The sequence below is a fragment of the Rutidosis leptorrhynchoides genome, chromosome 2 (genome assembly GCF_046630445.1).
Source record: "Rutidosis leptorrhynchoides isolate AG116_Rl617_1_P2 chromosome 2, CSIRO_AGI_Rlap_v1, whole genome shotgun sequence".
Classification (NCBI taxonomy): Eukaryota; Viridiplantae; Streptophyta; class Magnoliopsida; order Asterales; family Asteraceae; genus Rutidosis; species Rutidosis leptorrhynchoides.
In genome coordinates this window covers 47,248,943-47,263,844 of record NC_092334.1, presented here as the reverse complement: position 1 = coordinate 47,263,844, position 14,902 = coordinate 47,248,943, and the positions used below count along the sequence as shown (strand labels likewise).

Here is a 14,902-nt window from a genome sequence, read left to right as displayed (position 1 = left end):
ATGTGCGACTAACAGTGACTGACACTCTATCCTTCAGATCTTTAGAACTAGACCAACCTTCAAGCCATTGTTACCATTCGTTCCAAGACGAAAATTAGGCATATCTATATCGATCAACTTCCAAATGCGAGCCCAAGGAACCTGAGCCATCTCCCAACCAAACATAGCGTGGTTAAACGAATCCATACATTGAGAACAAATGGGACATACTAGCGTATCTAAGACAAGCCCCTTCAACGAGAGATTAATCCTAGTCGGTAAGATGTCAAGACATCTACAAAGAAAAGTATTCGCTTTTCTCGGGGGTATTGGGGGTAGCTTCTACCATTTAGTTTCAAGATTCTGCGAAGGAATAACCACATCATCTATGAATATGCGAACCATGTTGATTTGAAAGGATGCATTGGTCGTGCAAGTTGAAAATCCAAGCATCTTCATGGTCATGCAAAACAGTGTGAAATATCTAACAAATTATTCAACCAAGTCAATTTTCGATTGTCAATATATTTGCGGGATCAACACCACAATCACAAGCCATTTACCAACTTATCTAAGATATTTTAAAGTATAAATAGCATAAACTTACTTCACCTAATAATATTTATTTAGAATGCTACGGAGTATAATTTATTTGTAATTTATCTATAAAATATTTGTAGTATCATATATATAAATTATCTACAAATAATTTATCTATAAAATATTTGTAGTTTCATATAATATATAATACTGGTATCGATTTTCAATTAAAATGCATATAATGGTTTTCAAGTTTTTAGCACATATATATAATGAATGCATTTTGCTAACGACGGCCTTTAAGATTATCTTTAACATGTTTAAATAACTATATATTACGATTGATTATAAAATATGGTGGTGGTTAATGTGTCTTTAATAATAAAATATGTTTAAAAGTATCTTTCTTTACATCTTAACTGAATGGTACAACGTTGAATGTTGAAGCATTCATCATTCGGTGTATTTGTATCTTACCTTTGAGTGACATATGATGTTGAATGGTTCAACATGCTAAACCATTAAGAGTTGAAATACTTTTTTTTAACCATCAAGTACTAAAATTTTCTTTAATATCCCCTTAACAAACACATATATTAAATTTTGTATTCATCGAACACGTTAGTAAGATAATTTTACCCAGTTATTCACAAATAGAAGTAATTTTAATTAATTCATATCATATAGTTATAATGATTATCAAACAACTTATTTTCATTAAAAAATAAAGACTTTGAATCATTTAGATTATGAATCATTTAGATTATAAATCATTTAACGTTAAATTAACGTTAAATTATAGAGGTTTATTAAATCAAAAGGTTGGACACCAAATTTTTTTACAGTATACAGTTCGATAAATCCGGAAACTATGAACGTTCCTAAAATGTCACCCAATGATGATATGCCATGTCAACATTTATACGTGGTCATTTACGGATGTTGACGTGTAATTTCAAGTCCATGTAAGCGTTTACCCTCCTAAAGCTCCGATCTTAATTCTTGACTTAAAAAAAACAAGAACCCTAATCAGAAACACTTCACTCAAAACCTCAAATCCCACTCTCCAATTTAATTAACTAAAACCCACAAATAAAGTTACAATCTTTAATAGTTAATGTCAAAGATTTTCAATTTGTGATCAACTTGTTATCAGGGGCATTGAGTACGAGATAATGGAGACCCGAATGAGATCTGGGTTTCGGGTCATGATCTTGATTGCGGTGTGTATAGTAGTTTGCGGATATTCAGTTTCTGCAGAGACCCAAAGACCCAAGAATGTGCAAGTTGCTCTTAGGGCTAAATGGCCTGGTACTTCAGTCCTTCTTGAAGCTGGGTATGTAATGTAACTGTTTTATGTACATATACATATATATAATCTATATAATATGTATATATAATCTATATAATATGTAAACAACCTAACGGATTGATTATGTGTTATAATTTTTGTTAATCACTAATGTTTCTGTTTTGGATAATGATCAGTTTGATGTATGCTAGTTGAATATTACACCCTATAACATGGCTTTAAGTTAGATTTATTAAATGTGTATGAATTTGAAGATTTTTTTTATATTGAAATATTCTGAATTTTCTACTGTAACACCTTGATCATTCATAGTTTATAGCAATAAAGTGTTTGCCAGTCAACCTGAACCTGATCTGAACCCGACCCGACTGTTTATTCCATTTAAAAGTGGGTATGTTTTGATGGTAGCGGGTCGTCTTTGAATACTTGTTAACAAGTCATGCGTACTAATGCGTAACGAGTTTTGTTTCGTAGGGAATTATTTTCCAAAGAATGGAAAGACTATTTCTGGGAATTCATCGATGCATGGCATACTAACGAAACCGAAAATACCGATTCGTACACTGCCAAAGATTGTTTGCAGAAAATTAGTAAATATGGCAAATCGTTTGTGACTGGACCATTGGCATCGGTATTTGAATTATCTCTAACTCTTCGATCTTCATCACCAAGATTAGTGCTTTATCAACAGTTAGCAGAGGAATCACTTTCTTCACATCCATCGTCTGATGACATCATCAGTACTACTTTTATTGATGAAGGTGTACCTGAAAAATCCGAAGTCAAAAAGGCCGATTCTTTGCTTGTAGGTGTAAATCCAAAAAGTCCCGGGGGGAAATGTTGTTGGGTGGACACAGGTGGTGCGTTGTTTTTTGATGTACCCGAGTTGCTATTGTGGCTTCGTGATCCTCATAAGTAAGTGCTCACTATTTGTTTTTGGTGCTATTTAGAAAAAAAAATAAGTTGGAACTGATTATCTGATTAGAGTAAAATAGTTTGTCTGAAATTAGTTTATCGAAACTGATTATTCCACAATGAAATCACACAATTCCAAACACCCCCTGAAAAATTAAAAGGTGATTGTTGAATGTAATAAAGTGGAAATTGATATTGGTGAGAAGAAAAAGTTCCTTAATTTATTTGAAATAAGAGGTAAATAGGTAATATTTTTTTATTCTTTGATAATCCACTTTGTTTCCCGAGTTAAAAAACTCATTCTCTGAAGCTTTGTTGTCATTAGTATATAATTGATCTTTTTGATTCCTAAATACTAAGATATTTAATAGCTGCATATCCAAAACTAAAAACTGATTTTGACTTCGAGTAGCAAGAATCAGATATTCAGTTCCAAAATGCACGTTCAAACACCCTCTTAAATTTACTACAATGAGTTCATAAGTCCAAAAATTGATAAAATCGCTGTAATTTCCGAAAATTACCGTTTCAGGGGTGGAGATATATTTCAGGAGCCTGAACTTTTTGAGTTCGATCATATCTATTTTGATTCATCTATTGGGAGTCCAATTGCCATCTTATATGGAGCTCTTGGAACTGACTGTTTTAAGGAGTTTCATACGAGCTTGGTGGAAGCAGCCAAAGAGGTACAAACTTAATATCTTTCTCTTTAAAAGTAGTATTTGTTTAATTAGTTAACGTGCCGATTAGTAGATGATTGTGTGTTTATATATTAGTTACTGATAACGTTAAAATAACTCACAGGGGAAAGTTAAGTACGTTGTGAGACCTGTTCTGCCTTCAGGTTGTGAATCGAAAAGTGGTGTGTGTGGAGCAGTTGGCACCAGAGACCCGTTGAATTTGGGGGGTTATGGAGTAGAACTTGCATTAAAGAACATGGAATATAAGGCCATGGATGATAGCGAAATAAAGAAAGGTCAGTATAAAGTTGCCATATTTATTCTATTTTAGTAAAAAAAAAGTTGCTGTTTTTTTATAAAATTATACTATCTGTTTTCTCTAAATACTACATACAATCGTTTTATATTCCCCGTTGAAAAGATATGCATTATGTTTTCTTACAAATAAACTATGTAAAGTTGACACATATGGTTGAATAAAATTTTCCGTTGCTCTTGGTTACGGTGTATGGTCAAAACTCAAAAAAGGCATATGTTAACATGTTGGGTTGTAATAACACCTTATGCTCTTACTTGGATATAGATCGCAAAAATGGGTGGGTTGGGATTGTTTTACATGTCAATTATACAATAGTTGGCATAATAAATATGATTAGAGAAACTATTTCAAATTTCAAAATAACTATTATTTTGAGTAGTAGTTTAGGATGTCATATACATTTGAATATGGTATGGGTAGATTTCATCCGTTTAATCAGTTACATATTAGGTATTTTTTTTTTTTTTTTTTTGTTGAAAGTCCGTAACCTCTTTAATTCGTTAACAATGAAATATAACTCAACTTTACATACTTGAAATTGAAATACAGGTGTCACTCTAGAAGATCCTCACACCGAAGATCTCAGCCAAGAAGTTAGAGGGTTCATATTCTCTAAAATTTTGGTATTTATCTTCTTTTTTTACTCTCTATTCATATTCAAATTTCTTTAAGATCATATTTTCCATCTTTCCATCTTGGTGCTGATCGGCATGTTTTTTTACACTTAATGCAGGAAAGGAAACCGGAACTAACCTCTGAAATAATGGCTTTTAGGGACTCTCTCTTGTCTTCAACAGTGTCTGATACACTTAATGTGTGGGAATTAAAGGGTAAACTATATGGTTTTATTTGAAGCAGTTTTTATTTAATGTATCTTGATTCTTATTCATTATATATATCCACGTGTTCAAACAACAGATTTAGGACATCAGACTGTACAAAAGATTGTTCATGCATCAGACCCTCTTCACTCAATGCAAGAAATTAATCAAAATTTCCCGAGTGTTGTCTCTTACCTCTCTCGAATGAAAGTTAGTTCCTTTTTTCTTGATTTTTATATATTTCGTGTACAATTACTTCATGTTGTTATCCAGATTAGTTGATCTTGTATATTGATTTATGTAGCTCAATGATTCAATTAAAGAGGAAATTCTAGCTAATCAGCGAATGATACCACCTGGCAAATCTTTAATGGCTCTGAATGGTGCATTAATCGATATTGATGATATTGACCTTTTTCTGTAATATTTTTTCCCCATTCTTTTAACAATACTACACAAGGTGGCAATTTCAACCCATTTACTTATAAATGGGTCAGTTCGGGGCTTGGTTTATCTTAACGTTACAAATGGAGAATAGCTAAAACGGAAATTGGTCAATTAGCCCTAAAGTCGCTTAAAACATTCTACTAATTAACTTCATTGCAAATTTTTTTTATAATGATATATTCTTTGTAATCATATTTAACACAGATTATTTTTAAAAATTAACGATATATGTTGGACAAAAAGTACGTTGGGTCAGCCTAAACCTGGCTGATTATTCCAATCATTTGCCAGTTTTTATTGATACCCAGCCCGTCCATTTTGCCACCTTTAATTCTGAGTAAATGGTACTCCGTTGCCTTATGCATAAGGATCATTTCTTTTATAGGTTGCTCGACATGGTCCATCAGGAGTTATCGTTAGCTGATCAGTTCACAAAACTGCAAGTAATCATCGTCATTCTTTTTCATCCATTGTTAAATTATGAAATATCTATTAATCGGTTTCACAAATTTTAGATTCCGTCAAGGACAGTTCGAAAACTTCTGTCAACACTACCGCCTCCCGAATCCAGTGCGTTTCGTGTCGACTTCCGTTCAGAGCATGTTCAGTACATTAATAACTTAGAGGTCGATGCCAGGTACAAACAGTGGCGGAATAACCTAAACGAGGTATAATAATTGCTTAAATATTTCTGATTATATATATATAGTTGTTCAGAAAAGGTTCTTTACGATGTGCTAATGATGTATCTTTTTTCGTTCATCTTTAAAGCTTTTAATGCCCGTATTTCCGGGTCAATTACGCTACATCCGTAAGAATCTGTACCATGCGGTCTATGTGTTGGATCCTGCTTCCATCTGTGGACTTGAGGTAATGCTCATTTTACTCCATTGAGGCCATGCGTCCAAACTAGTTCTACAAGCCGGGTCAGATTGGATTGACTCGATAACATTCATTATTGAGTTCGCCTTTTGTATTTGATTCCTTAGAGATAGAACATAATTTTTTTCCGACCCACAAACATTTGTAACTAAATTGATTGGAAATGTTACTTGTGATTTGAGTCTTTTGGATGATTAATAAATCTTAATCATGCTACTTTTTGCAGACAGTTGACACGATAATCACTATGTTTGAAAATAGTCTTCCAGTAAGGTTTGGAGTGATATTGTATTCTACAAAATTGATTGAGATACTCGAGGCCAACGGCGGAGAATTTCCATCTTCATCACTTGAAACTGACAGTCAAAAGAACGAAGATCTCTCAAGCTTGGTGACAACTTCTTTCCTTCTTTTTAATTTTCACTTTAAAACGTTTTTCATGATTTAGATAATTTTGGAATTAGATATAAACTTCAATGTTGGTTGCTCAGTTTATATACGTTACATACTTTTCAATTCTTGTATTGAGTAATATTATACATATATTTCTTGAAGGGAATCATGTATTCCATTTAAATTTTTATAAAGATAATGCATACAAGATGTGTATAGAACACAAAAATTGACCATTCTGTTGACGTTATTATAAAACATTTTCCGTTTTCATCATTCTTTTATTGTCTGCTTCATGTTTCTGTTCTATAACATCTGACCGCTAATTGGTATTATCTAATTTAATGTATTGCAGACTATGCGACTTTTCTTTTATATAAAAGAAAGTCATGGGATGCTGAAAGCTTTTGAATTTCTCAGTAATGTACGTCTTCGTTAGTACTATAATGTGCTCTTTAGTAGACATGCAGTTAAAGTTTGTACTTCTTGATGCACATGATTCATTGGTAGCTTAAACATTATAGGTAAACAAATTACGTCTGGAGTCAGGGGAGGAAGAACCACCCGTGCTGCACCATGTGGAGTCTGCATTTGTAGAAACACTATTGTAAGTCGCAAAGATTGTATTGTATTTAGAGATGAAAACTTGGTGGGTTGGCCAATGGGTCATAATGGGTCGTACTAGGCATGCAAGAGTGATAAGGAGAACTCGAGTTCGATAGGGCTTCGAGCGTGGCTCGACAACCTTGACCTAATTTTAAACTTGGCTCAATAGCTAAACGAACTTTTTAGTGCAAGCTGGATCTTGGCCCGAAAAGTTTGAATAGTTGCGTATATGATAACATTATGTTCTATAATCTAAATCATTTTAAATATATGTAGAAGTAACAACATAATGACCATTAAGTTCAGCTTATATAAGTTTAATAGTAATAACATGGTCCAACCACACATCATTTGCAAAGTCCTAAGGCTCAAAACTTGAAATGCTCATATCACAGTTGAGGTCAAGGTCGTGAGATTGGAGCATTATAAACGTCAAGGTTACAAATCTGTTTGCATAATACATTAATTTTTTTTTTATCTGTTTGAGTGTTGGAAATAAAACATGTTCCAATAAGACATTCATAAGTATATTAGTCAAAATTGCTACCTTTTATTAACGCTCTATTGTTTTATTACCAAACTATTGTATCATTATCTGCTTTGGTATATTCATGTATTTTTCATTTTCTTTATTTCTTAATTATACATTGAAAGATTTGTTTATAACCTTTTATAACTTTTTTGTAGGCCAAAGGCAAAAACCCCACCTCAAGATACTTTATTAAAGCTCGAAAAGGAACAATCTTTTCGTGAATCATCTCAAGAGAGTTCTTTGTTCGTTTTCAAGCTGGGCATGGCAAAGTTGGAATATTCCCTCTTGATGAATGGTCTCGTCCATAGTTCTAACGAGGTAAATTTTTATCCGTTACCCAGCCTACCCATTTTGCTACCTCTAATATAAATACATTAACGACTACCGAAATGGTACTATTCCAACATGAAATGTCATTTTAACATTAAAAAAGGACCACTGTTCTTGAAAAGACATGATTTTTACACGGTTTTGATACATTTTTCAGGAGGCTTTAATGAGGGCCATGAACGATGAGCTCCCGAGAATACAGGAACAAGTTTATTATGGCCAGATAAATGCTCGCACCGATGTTCTCGACAAATTTTTATCAGAAAATGGTATTCAGCGCTACAACCCACAGGTTCAGCATCTCATCATTTTTTTGAAACTGGAATTGGAATTTTTTTTTTTTTTTTTTTTTATTATTTTTTTTGGTACTTCTCTTGATAGATTAATTAGAATTCATCTCACATATGTTATGCAGATAGTTGGAGATAAGGCGAAGACTAAATTTGTTTCTTTGACTGCATCGATCGTTGGAGATGAATCTCTGCTAAAAAATATGGAATATTTACACTCTGCTGGAAGTAAGATTTTGGTCAGTTTCCACATTTGATTTTTGTAAACTATTCGTGTTCTCTAATTTTGATTTATCAATGTTGTAACCCAGCTATTGATGACTTGAAACCCGTGACTCATCTTATGGCTGTTGATGTGACGTCAAGAAAAGGTGTTAAGTTACTTCACGAGGGAATTCGTTATCTGGTAAATTTCTACGCCCAACCTGTTGATTATAATTTATCATTTATTATGCCTATTATAGTGAAAAAACTAACTATTTTTTACAGATGACAGATTCTACGAATGCTCGTGTGGGATTTTTATTTAATTCTGATTCGGATTCTGATTCAAATAGCTTCATTTTTATGAAGGCTTTTGAAATCTCAGCCTCTTCATATGGGTACAATTTTTTTTATTGTAGTGAAACAGATTACATATTTGTATTTGATCCCTTCATTTTTATGCACTGACCGTTGATGTATTTTTTGTATCATTTAGTCATAAGAAGAAAGTTTTAAACTTTCTGGACCAATTATGCTCGATTTACGAGTCTTCTCAAGATTCTCAAGGCAGTCAAGCTTTTCTGGATAAAATTTCTGATCTTGCTGATGCGAATGGAATCAATTCTAAAGGATTTATGTCTGCTCTTTCGGAATTTTCCCTTGCTAAGTTTACAAGTCATTTGAAGAAGGTATAACAAGTTATTGTTTTAATGAAGTTTATTTATACGAGTATTTATTATTTAATGCAACTTTTATGATTTCCTTTATAAACATTGTTTCTTCTTTTTATTGACTTTCTGGTAACATTTTGCAAATATAATGTGCAGGTGGATCAATTTCTGTATAAACAAGTTGGGCTCGAAAAGGGTGTCAATGCCGTCATTACAAATGGAAGGGTGTGTTTCTTTCCCACTGTTTATGCTTGTTCTAATTATATGAAATGTTAAAGTTATTGTACACGCTAATTTATATTCTGATTTATTGGTATTTAATTAAACAGGTTGTCCGTGTCCCTGAGACTGTAACCTTCTTAAGCCAAGATTTGCATCTTCTCGAATCTGTTGAATTTAAGCAAAGAATAAAACACGTTGCTGACATCATTGAAGAGGTGACGTGGGAAAACGTTGACCCAGACACACTTATGAGGTTTTTTTTACTTGCACACACATTTTGATCTGTTCACATTCAAATGGGGTCAATATGGGATGACCTATTTTTAATAGGCAAATGCTAAAGGTGTAACTAAAAAAAATACACGTTGAACTGTCAGAAGTCATGTGAAAAATAATATTTGGATTATAATAATCTCATCAATTGCTTCAGTGAAAGTATTTAGATCATTACTGCAACAAAGTAGTTTATTTATAAAGATAAAATAAATAAATAAAAAGGATTTATTAGATCGACTAGTCCTGTTTTGGTCCGTATTATAAGTATGTTGATTCCAATTTCTTTCACCGTTATCAGACCCATGAGCTGCTCATGTCATAATATTATGACATAAGCGAGTTATTACACTACAAATCATTATATTTTGAATTTGATATGCATGTAGAGGTTAAGTTTTGTTTAATTTGATATTTCGGTTGCAGCAAGTTCATGAGTGACATAATCATGTCTGTCACGTCTTCACTTTCTACACGGGACAGAAGTTCCGAAGGTGCTCGTTTTGAGATGTTGAGTGCAGAATACAGTGCTGTTGTTATCGGTAGTGAAAACTCGACCCTTCATATAGATGCTGTTATTGATCCTTTGAGCTCTTCTGGTCAAAAAGTATCTTCACTTCTTTGCATACTGTCGAAATGCAGTCAACCAAGCATGAGGCTCGTGTTCAATCCTATGGTTAGTTCTTTATGAAAAGCCCCAAATTTAGTTTCTTAAAAATTGATACTTATGTTTGTTCTATGTGCTATAAAAGAGATTATGTGAAAAAATATTTCTGAATTAGATACTAATTAGTTGTGGTTGTGCTTTTATATACCACTTTTTCCATCCCAAAATAACTGTCTCGTATGACTGTTTAAAGTTTTTCTTTCACAACTTTGACTTTGAATATTTTTGTTTGTTTTATGTAATATTTGATGAAATTTATATGAATGAACTAGGTTTTAAGTGTGTTTTCATTGGTATAATTTTCATCAAAATATGTTTAACGATTCATATATCTAAATATGTTTTGGTGTTTTCTTGACAGAGTTCCCTTGTCGATCTTCCACTAAAGAATTACTACAGATTTGTAACTCCGACAATGGTAGGGTCCACCAAAAGTTTTTGTTTATGGTACCCTTTGATTTTAACTTTCATTTGGTTGTTATATAACGTTTGTGTTTGTTAATTTCAGGATGACTTTAGCAATACAGATTTAACTGTACATGGCCCTAAAGCATTTTTTGCCAATATGCCACTATCGAAAACCCTAACCATGAATCTTGATGTTCCCGAATCATGGCTAGTTGAACCTGTCATTGCAATGTAAGTTTTATTATATTATACTATGGTTATATTGCCGTTCGGTCAGGATATCATCAGTTAACTTTATTTAACGTTTTATGTTTGTGTTTATTTTCAGCCATGATCTTGACAATATATTGCTTGAGAACCTCGGTGACACAAGAACACTACAGGCAGTTTTTGAACTTGAAGCTATCGTACTTACCGGTATGTTAACCTTTTCTTATCTATGGTTCACTATGTTTGTACCCCACAAACATATTTTTGGGTCTATTATTATATAATTGATGGCTAAAAAGGATTTCTGAAAATAATATATTGTTATGGACGTGCATGAAATTCAAAACCAGTTAAATAACTGAGCAATAAGTTAAAGGTTTTATCTTTACTATTGACTAAAAGTATAATCACCTTCTTAGCCAGATTATTTTCGAATATATTTTTTCCGATACAAGATTACTCAATTTAAATATGATAAATATGGACAAATGAATCAGGTCACTGTTCAGAAAAGGATCATGAACCCCCACGAGGTCTTCAAATGATACTTGGAACCAAAAAGAATCCGCATTTGGTAGACACACTTGTGATGGCCAATTTGGGTTATTGGCAAATGAAAGTGTCACCCGGGGTTTGGTACCTGCAACTAGCACCGGGTCGAAGTTCCAATCTTTACGTTCTGCAAGATGGGCCAGAAATGAGCCCAACAAAACGCATCACGATAGATTACTTAAGGGGAAAACCATTTCATCTTGGAGTAGTGAAGAAAAGGGGAAAAGAACATGAAAAATTATTGATTTCTTCTGACGATGATGATTCTTCTTTGAAACACGTGGGTTTCGTCTGACATTTTACTAGTAAAAAAATTGATTTTGCTAACGATAACCGTTACGGGGTGTCGTTAACATGCTTAAAACACTTGTATATTGCAGTTGGTTATTAACTTTATGGTGACGGTTACCTATTGTACAAGTGTTTTATGTGTGTTAACGACAACCCTAATTTGATGAATGTTTGTTTTTAAAGCTAGTTTTGTTTGATATTTTCAGGGAGATAAAGAGGGTTGGAATGCAAATATTTTGAAATGGGCTTCTTCTCTTATTGGTAGCAATGGGCAGTCGAAAAATAGTGGAAACACTAAAGTGGTGAATATGTTTTCATTGTGTTCATATATAATTTTTCATTGTGTTCATATATATAATTATAAAACTCTCGTGCAATTTGTAAGCTGATTAGTTATTTTTTTTCAGGATAATCTACAGAATGGGCGCAAGGGTAAAACGATAAATATATTCTCCATTGCATCTGGACACTTGTATGTTAATTCTTTTTTAATCTTGGCTCCTTGTTATCGTAAATTTGAATAATCACATCATTATAATAGATGGCAATATGGATGGGTCTTGTAATTAGTCAAAGGGGTAAAACCTGTACGAATTGGGTTGGGTTATTATAACACTTTGTGCCAATTATTTTTTATAATACACTATCATTAAAAGTATCTTAGTTAAGACTAAGACGCCGCCTTTACAAGTTTAATTTGATTTTTTTGCACAACTAAACTTCAAGGTTGTAAACATTAAAAACACCCATTCGGCAACTTTCGAGCATATTTCTTTTTCACCTATCTTTTGTTCAGTTTGACCCGTTCTATTTGTTAGAGATCGAACATAACACAAACTGACCCATTTTATTAGTAAACTAGTTATTGGGTGGCTTTTTGAGGTCTTCATGCTTAATTTTTGCAGATACGAGCGATTTACCAAAATCATGATATTAAGTGTTCTGAAAAACACACAGCGCCCCGTTAAGTTCTGGTTTATAAAGAACTACCTTTCACCACAGTTTAAGGTTCTGCTCTTTCCCAGTTTGTTAATCTTTCACTTCATAAAACGTTATCTTAATAAATTCTTCTATCATTTTGATGCAGGATGTGATTCCACATATGGCACAAGAATACGGTTTTGAATACGAATTGGTTACGTATAAATGGCCTAGTTGGTTGCATAAACAGAAAGAAAAACAACGAATTATCTGGGCGTATAAAATTCTGTTTCTTGATGTCATTTTCCCCTTATCTCTCGAAAAGGTATTTAGCTGAAAATCGTGTTGTCTTATGCTACAAAACGAATAATATTGTTACCGCGTGCTAAAAACGTGTGTATGTTTATACAGGTTATATTTGTTGATGCCGATCAGATTGTTCGGGCTGACATGGGAGAACTTTACGACATGAATTTGAAAGGAAGACCTCTTGGTTATACTCCATTTTGCGACAACAATCGAGATATGGACGGTTTTCGTTTTTGGAAACAAGTAAGTTGCTTTTAATTATTTAAAATCACATACTTTTTAGGGTCTCTTATTAGCAGTTTTGTAAATATGTAAACGTTATTCGATTTTGTTTAGGGTTTTTGGAAGGAACATTTACGAGGAAGGCCATATCATATTAGGTAACATTTGAATATGTGCTTTATGTAAATCATGCTGACAAGTGACAATTTAACTTTTACGAAGTAACTATTGAATATTTATTTAAATTTAAATGTATGGTGTACGCATGTGCAGTGCTCTGTACGTTGTTGATTTGATCAAGTTTCGGGAAACTGCAGCCGGAGACAATTTGAGGGTATTTTATGAAACACTTAGCAAAGATCCAAATAGTCTCTCTAACCTCGACCAGGCAAGTGCAAACTCGCTTACATTTTTCTGCTTTTTTTTGTATCAATCTTTTCTAGAAGTGGCAATTTCAACTCATTTACCATTTTTTAAGGACTTAGATTGTTATATAATTATACATAAATCATATGATTTTCATAGAAAATTGGGGGGTTTCGGGTCAACCAACCTGTTTTTGACCCATACCTAAAGTAACAGACCTACTATTTTTTGGCTAAAGTGTTTTGGGTCAAATCTGCCCTTACTGAACTTGTATTAGACCCAATACTCAAACGGTAGGACACACCATTTTGACACATTTACCAAAGTTGATGTATAGATATTGCAAGATCCTCGACTGGAGTTTGCACGAGATTTCGTTTTTCAGTGTTACCTTTTTCTGTTTTATTACTCGTAAATTAAATTAAACCCGCCCATTTTTTTCAGGATCTACCAAACTACGCACAACACACTGTACCAATATTTTCCCTTCCACAAGAATGGCTATGGTGCGAGTCTTGGTGTGGCAACGCTACAAAAGCCCGCGCTAAAACCATCGATCTTTGCAACAATCCAATGACTAAGGAACCCAAACTTCAGGTCTGTCATAATTTTTGTTTATTGATTTTCATTCTCCAACTGATTATCTAATAACTGCAACGTGTAATCATTTCATATCAACAAAAATTATTAATATTTTTTAGGGTGCGAGAAGGATTGTAACTGAATGGCCAGATCTTGATTTGGAAGCAAGACAATTCACTTCAAAAATATTGGGCGAAAACGTGAGCCCTGTAGAGAAGGTGGTTAGCCCTCCAGCTCAGCCACAAGTAATCAAAGAAGACCTCGAGATAAAAGACGAGTTGTGATTAATGAATTGTGTTCTAATCCGACATTAAGATGAGTATTTTTGTTCCTAAATACAGGAAGATAATCCGTCGAGCAGAAAAATCGATAAAATTAGATGTTATTAGGTTAAAAAAAGTTGATAAATTTTGGTTACAAATATGGCATTGTACTGAATACTGAAGTGTAGAATTGAATGTATGTTATGTTTACTATAGAATAAGACAGGTTTAGTATGGTTGTACTCACTGCTGGCACTGTTGTACATTCTCTGATTTGGTTTCAGTACACTTCCATTTTTCTGGCTTGCTGAATTTTAATTCACTTCTCTGTTTATTTAAGTTATTATTAAAATATTACATTACAATATTAAATATTAAGAAGTTTTTTTTGGGCAAAAATCTGGAATTTAAATTAATAACAATTTTTCACCAAAAAGTGAAAAAATGTGGAGTAAATCATAGAAGCTAGCTGGACTACAAAGAACCTTGTCCACTTACTTAAGCCCAAGAAGAAGGCATACAAATCTAAAATACATACACTATACACTTACACTATCAGACTTAAATTGAAGTACAAATGCAACCATTAACCAACAAGACTATAACTCCCTCTCCTTTACGGTAGCATCCATGGTTGGGTATCGCATATGTAAAATTGGTGATATTCACATGTCTTTGAATTAAGTGGTCATCGG

At 33.1% G+C, this 14,902-nt stretch overlaps 1 protein-coding gene across 1 annotated transcript; it reads left to right on the top strand.

The window, feature by feature from the left end:
- The first annotated feature begins 1,543 nt into the window (after positions 1–1,543).
- On the top strand, positions 1,544–14,449 carry LOC139894321 (UDP-glucose:glycoprotein glucosyltransferase-like). Its single transcript, XM_071877551.1, has 36 exons — positions 1,544–1,855; positions 2,306–2,746; positions 3,279–3,432; positions 3,551–3,722; positions 4,295–4,368; positions 4,479–4,575; positions 4,664–4,776; positions 4,871–4,986; positions 5,399–5,456; positions 5,529–5,681; positions 5,785–5,883; positions 6,122–6,286; positions 6,644–6,712; positions 6,813–6,895; positions 7,582–7,744; positions 7,914–8,048; positions 8,172–8,274; positions 8,358–8,452; positions 8,536–8,648; positions 8,747–8,939; positions 9,078–9,146; positions 9,251–9,396; positions 9,843–10,092; positions 10,445–10,501; positions 10,592–10,722; positions 10,820–10,908; positions 11,199–11,533; positions 11,751–11,846; positions 11,952–12,016; positions 12,450–12,552; positions 12,632–12,790; positions 12,877–13,017; positions 13,111–13,154; positions 13,270–13,384; positions 13,807–13,959; positions 14,064–14,449. Exons 1-36 carry the CDS (start codon positions 1,695–1,697, stop codon positions 14,226–14,228), a joined length of 4,875 nt encoding a protein of 1,624 aa, XP_071733652.1. The 5' UTR covers positions 1,544–1,694; the 3' UTR covers positions 14,229–14,449.
- The last annotated feature ends 453 nt before the right edge of the window (positions 14,450–14,902 follow it).

What these genes read in the sequence shown, in the direction of transcription:
- LOC139894321 (XM_071877551.1), top strand. Translation starts at nt 1,695, where the DNA reads ATGGAGACCCGAATGAGATCTGGGTTTCGGGTCATGATCTTGATTGCG. An exon ending in TCATATTCTCTAAAATTTTG is followed by an intron (nt 4,369 to 4,478) that starts GTATTTATCTTC and finishes CACTTAATGCAG; the next exon opens with GAAAGGAAACCGGAACTAAC. An exon ending in CTTACCTCTCTCGAATGAAA is followed by an intron (nt 4,777 to 4,870) that starts GTTAGTTCCTTT and finishes TGATTTATGTAG; the next exon opens with CTCAATGATTCAATTAAAGA.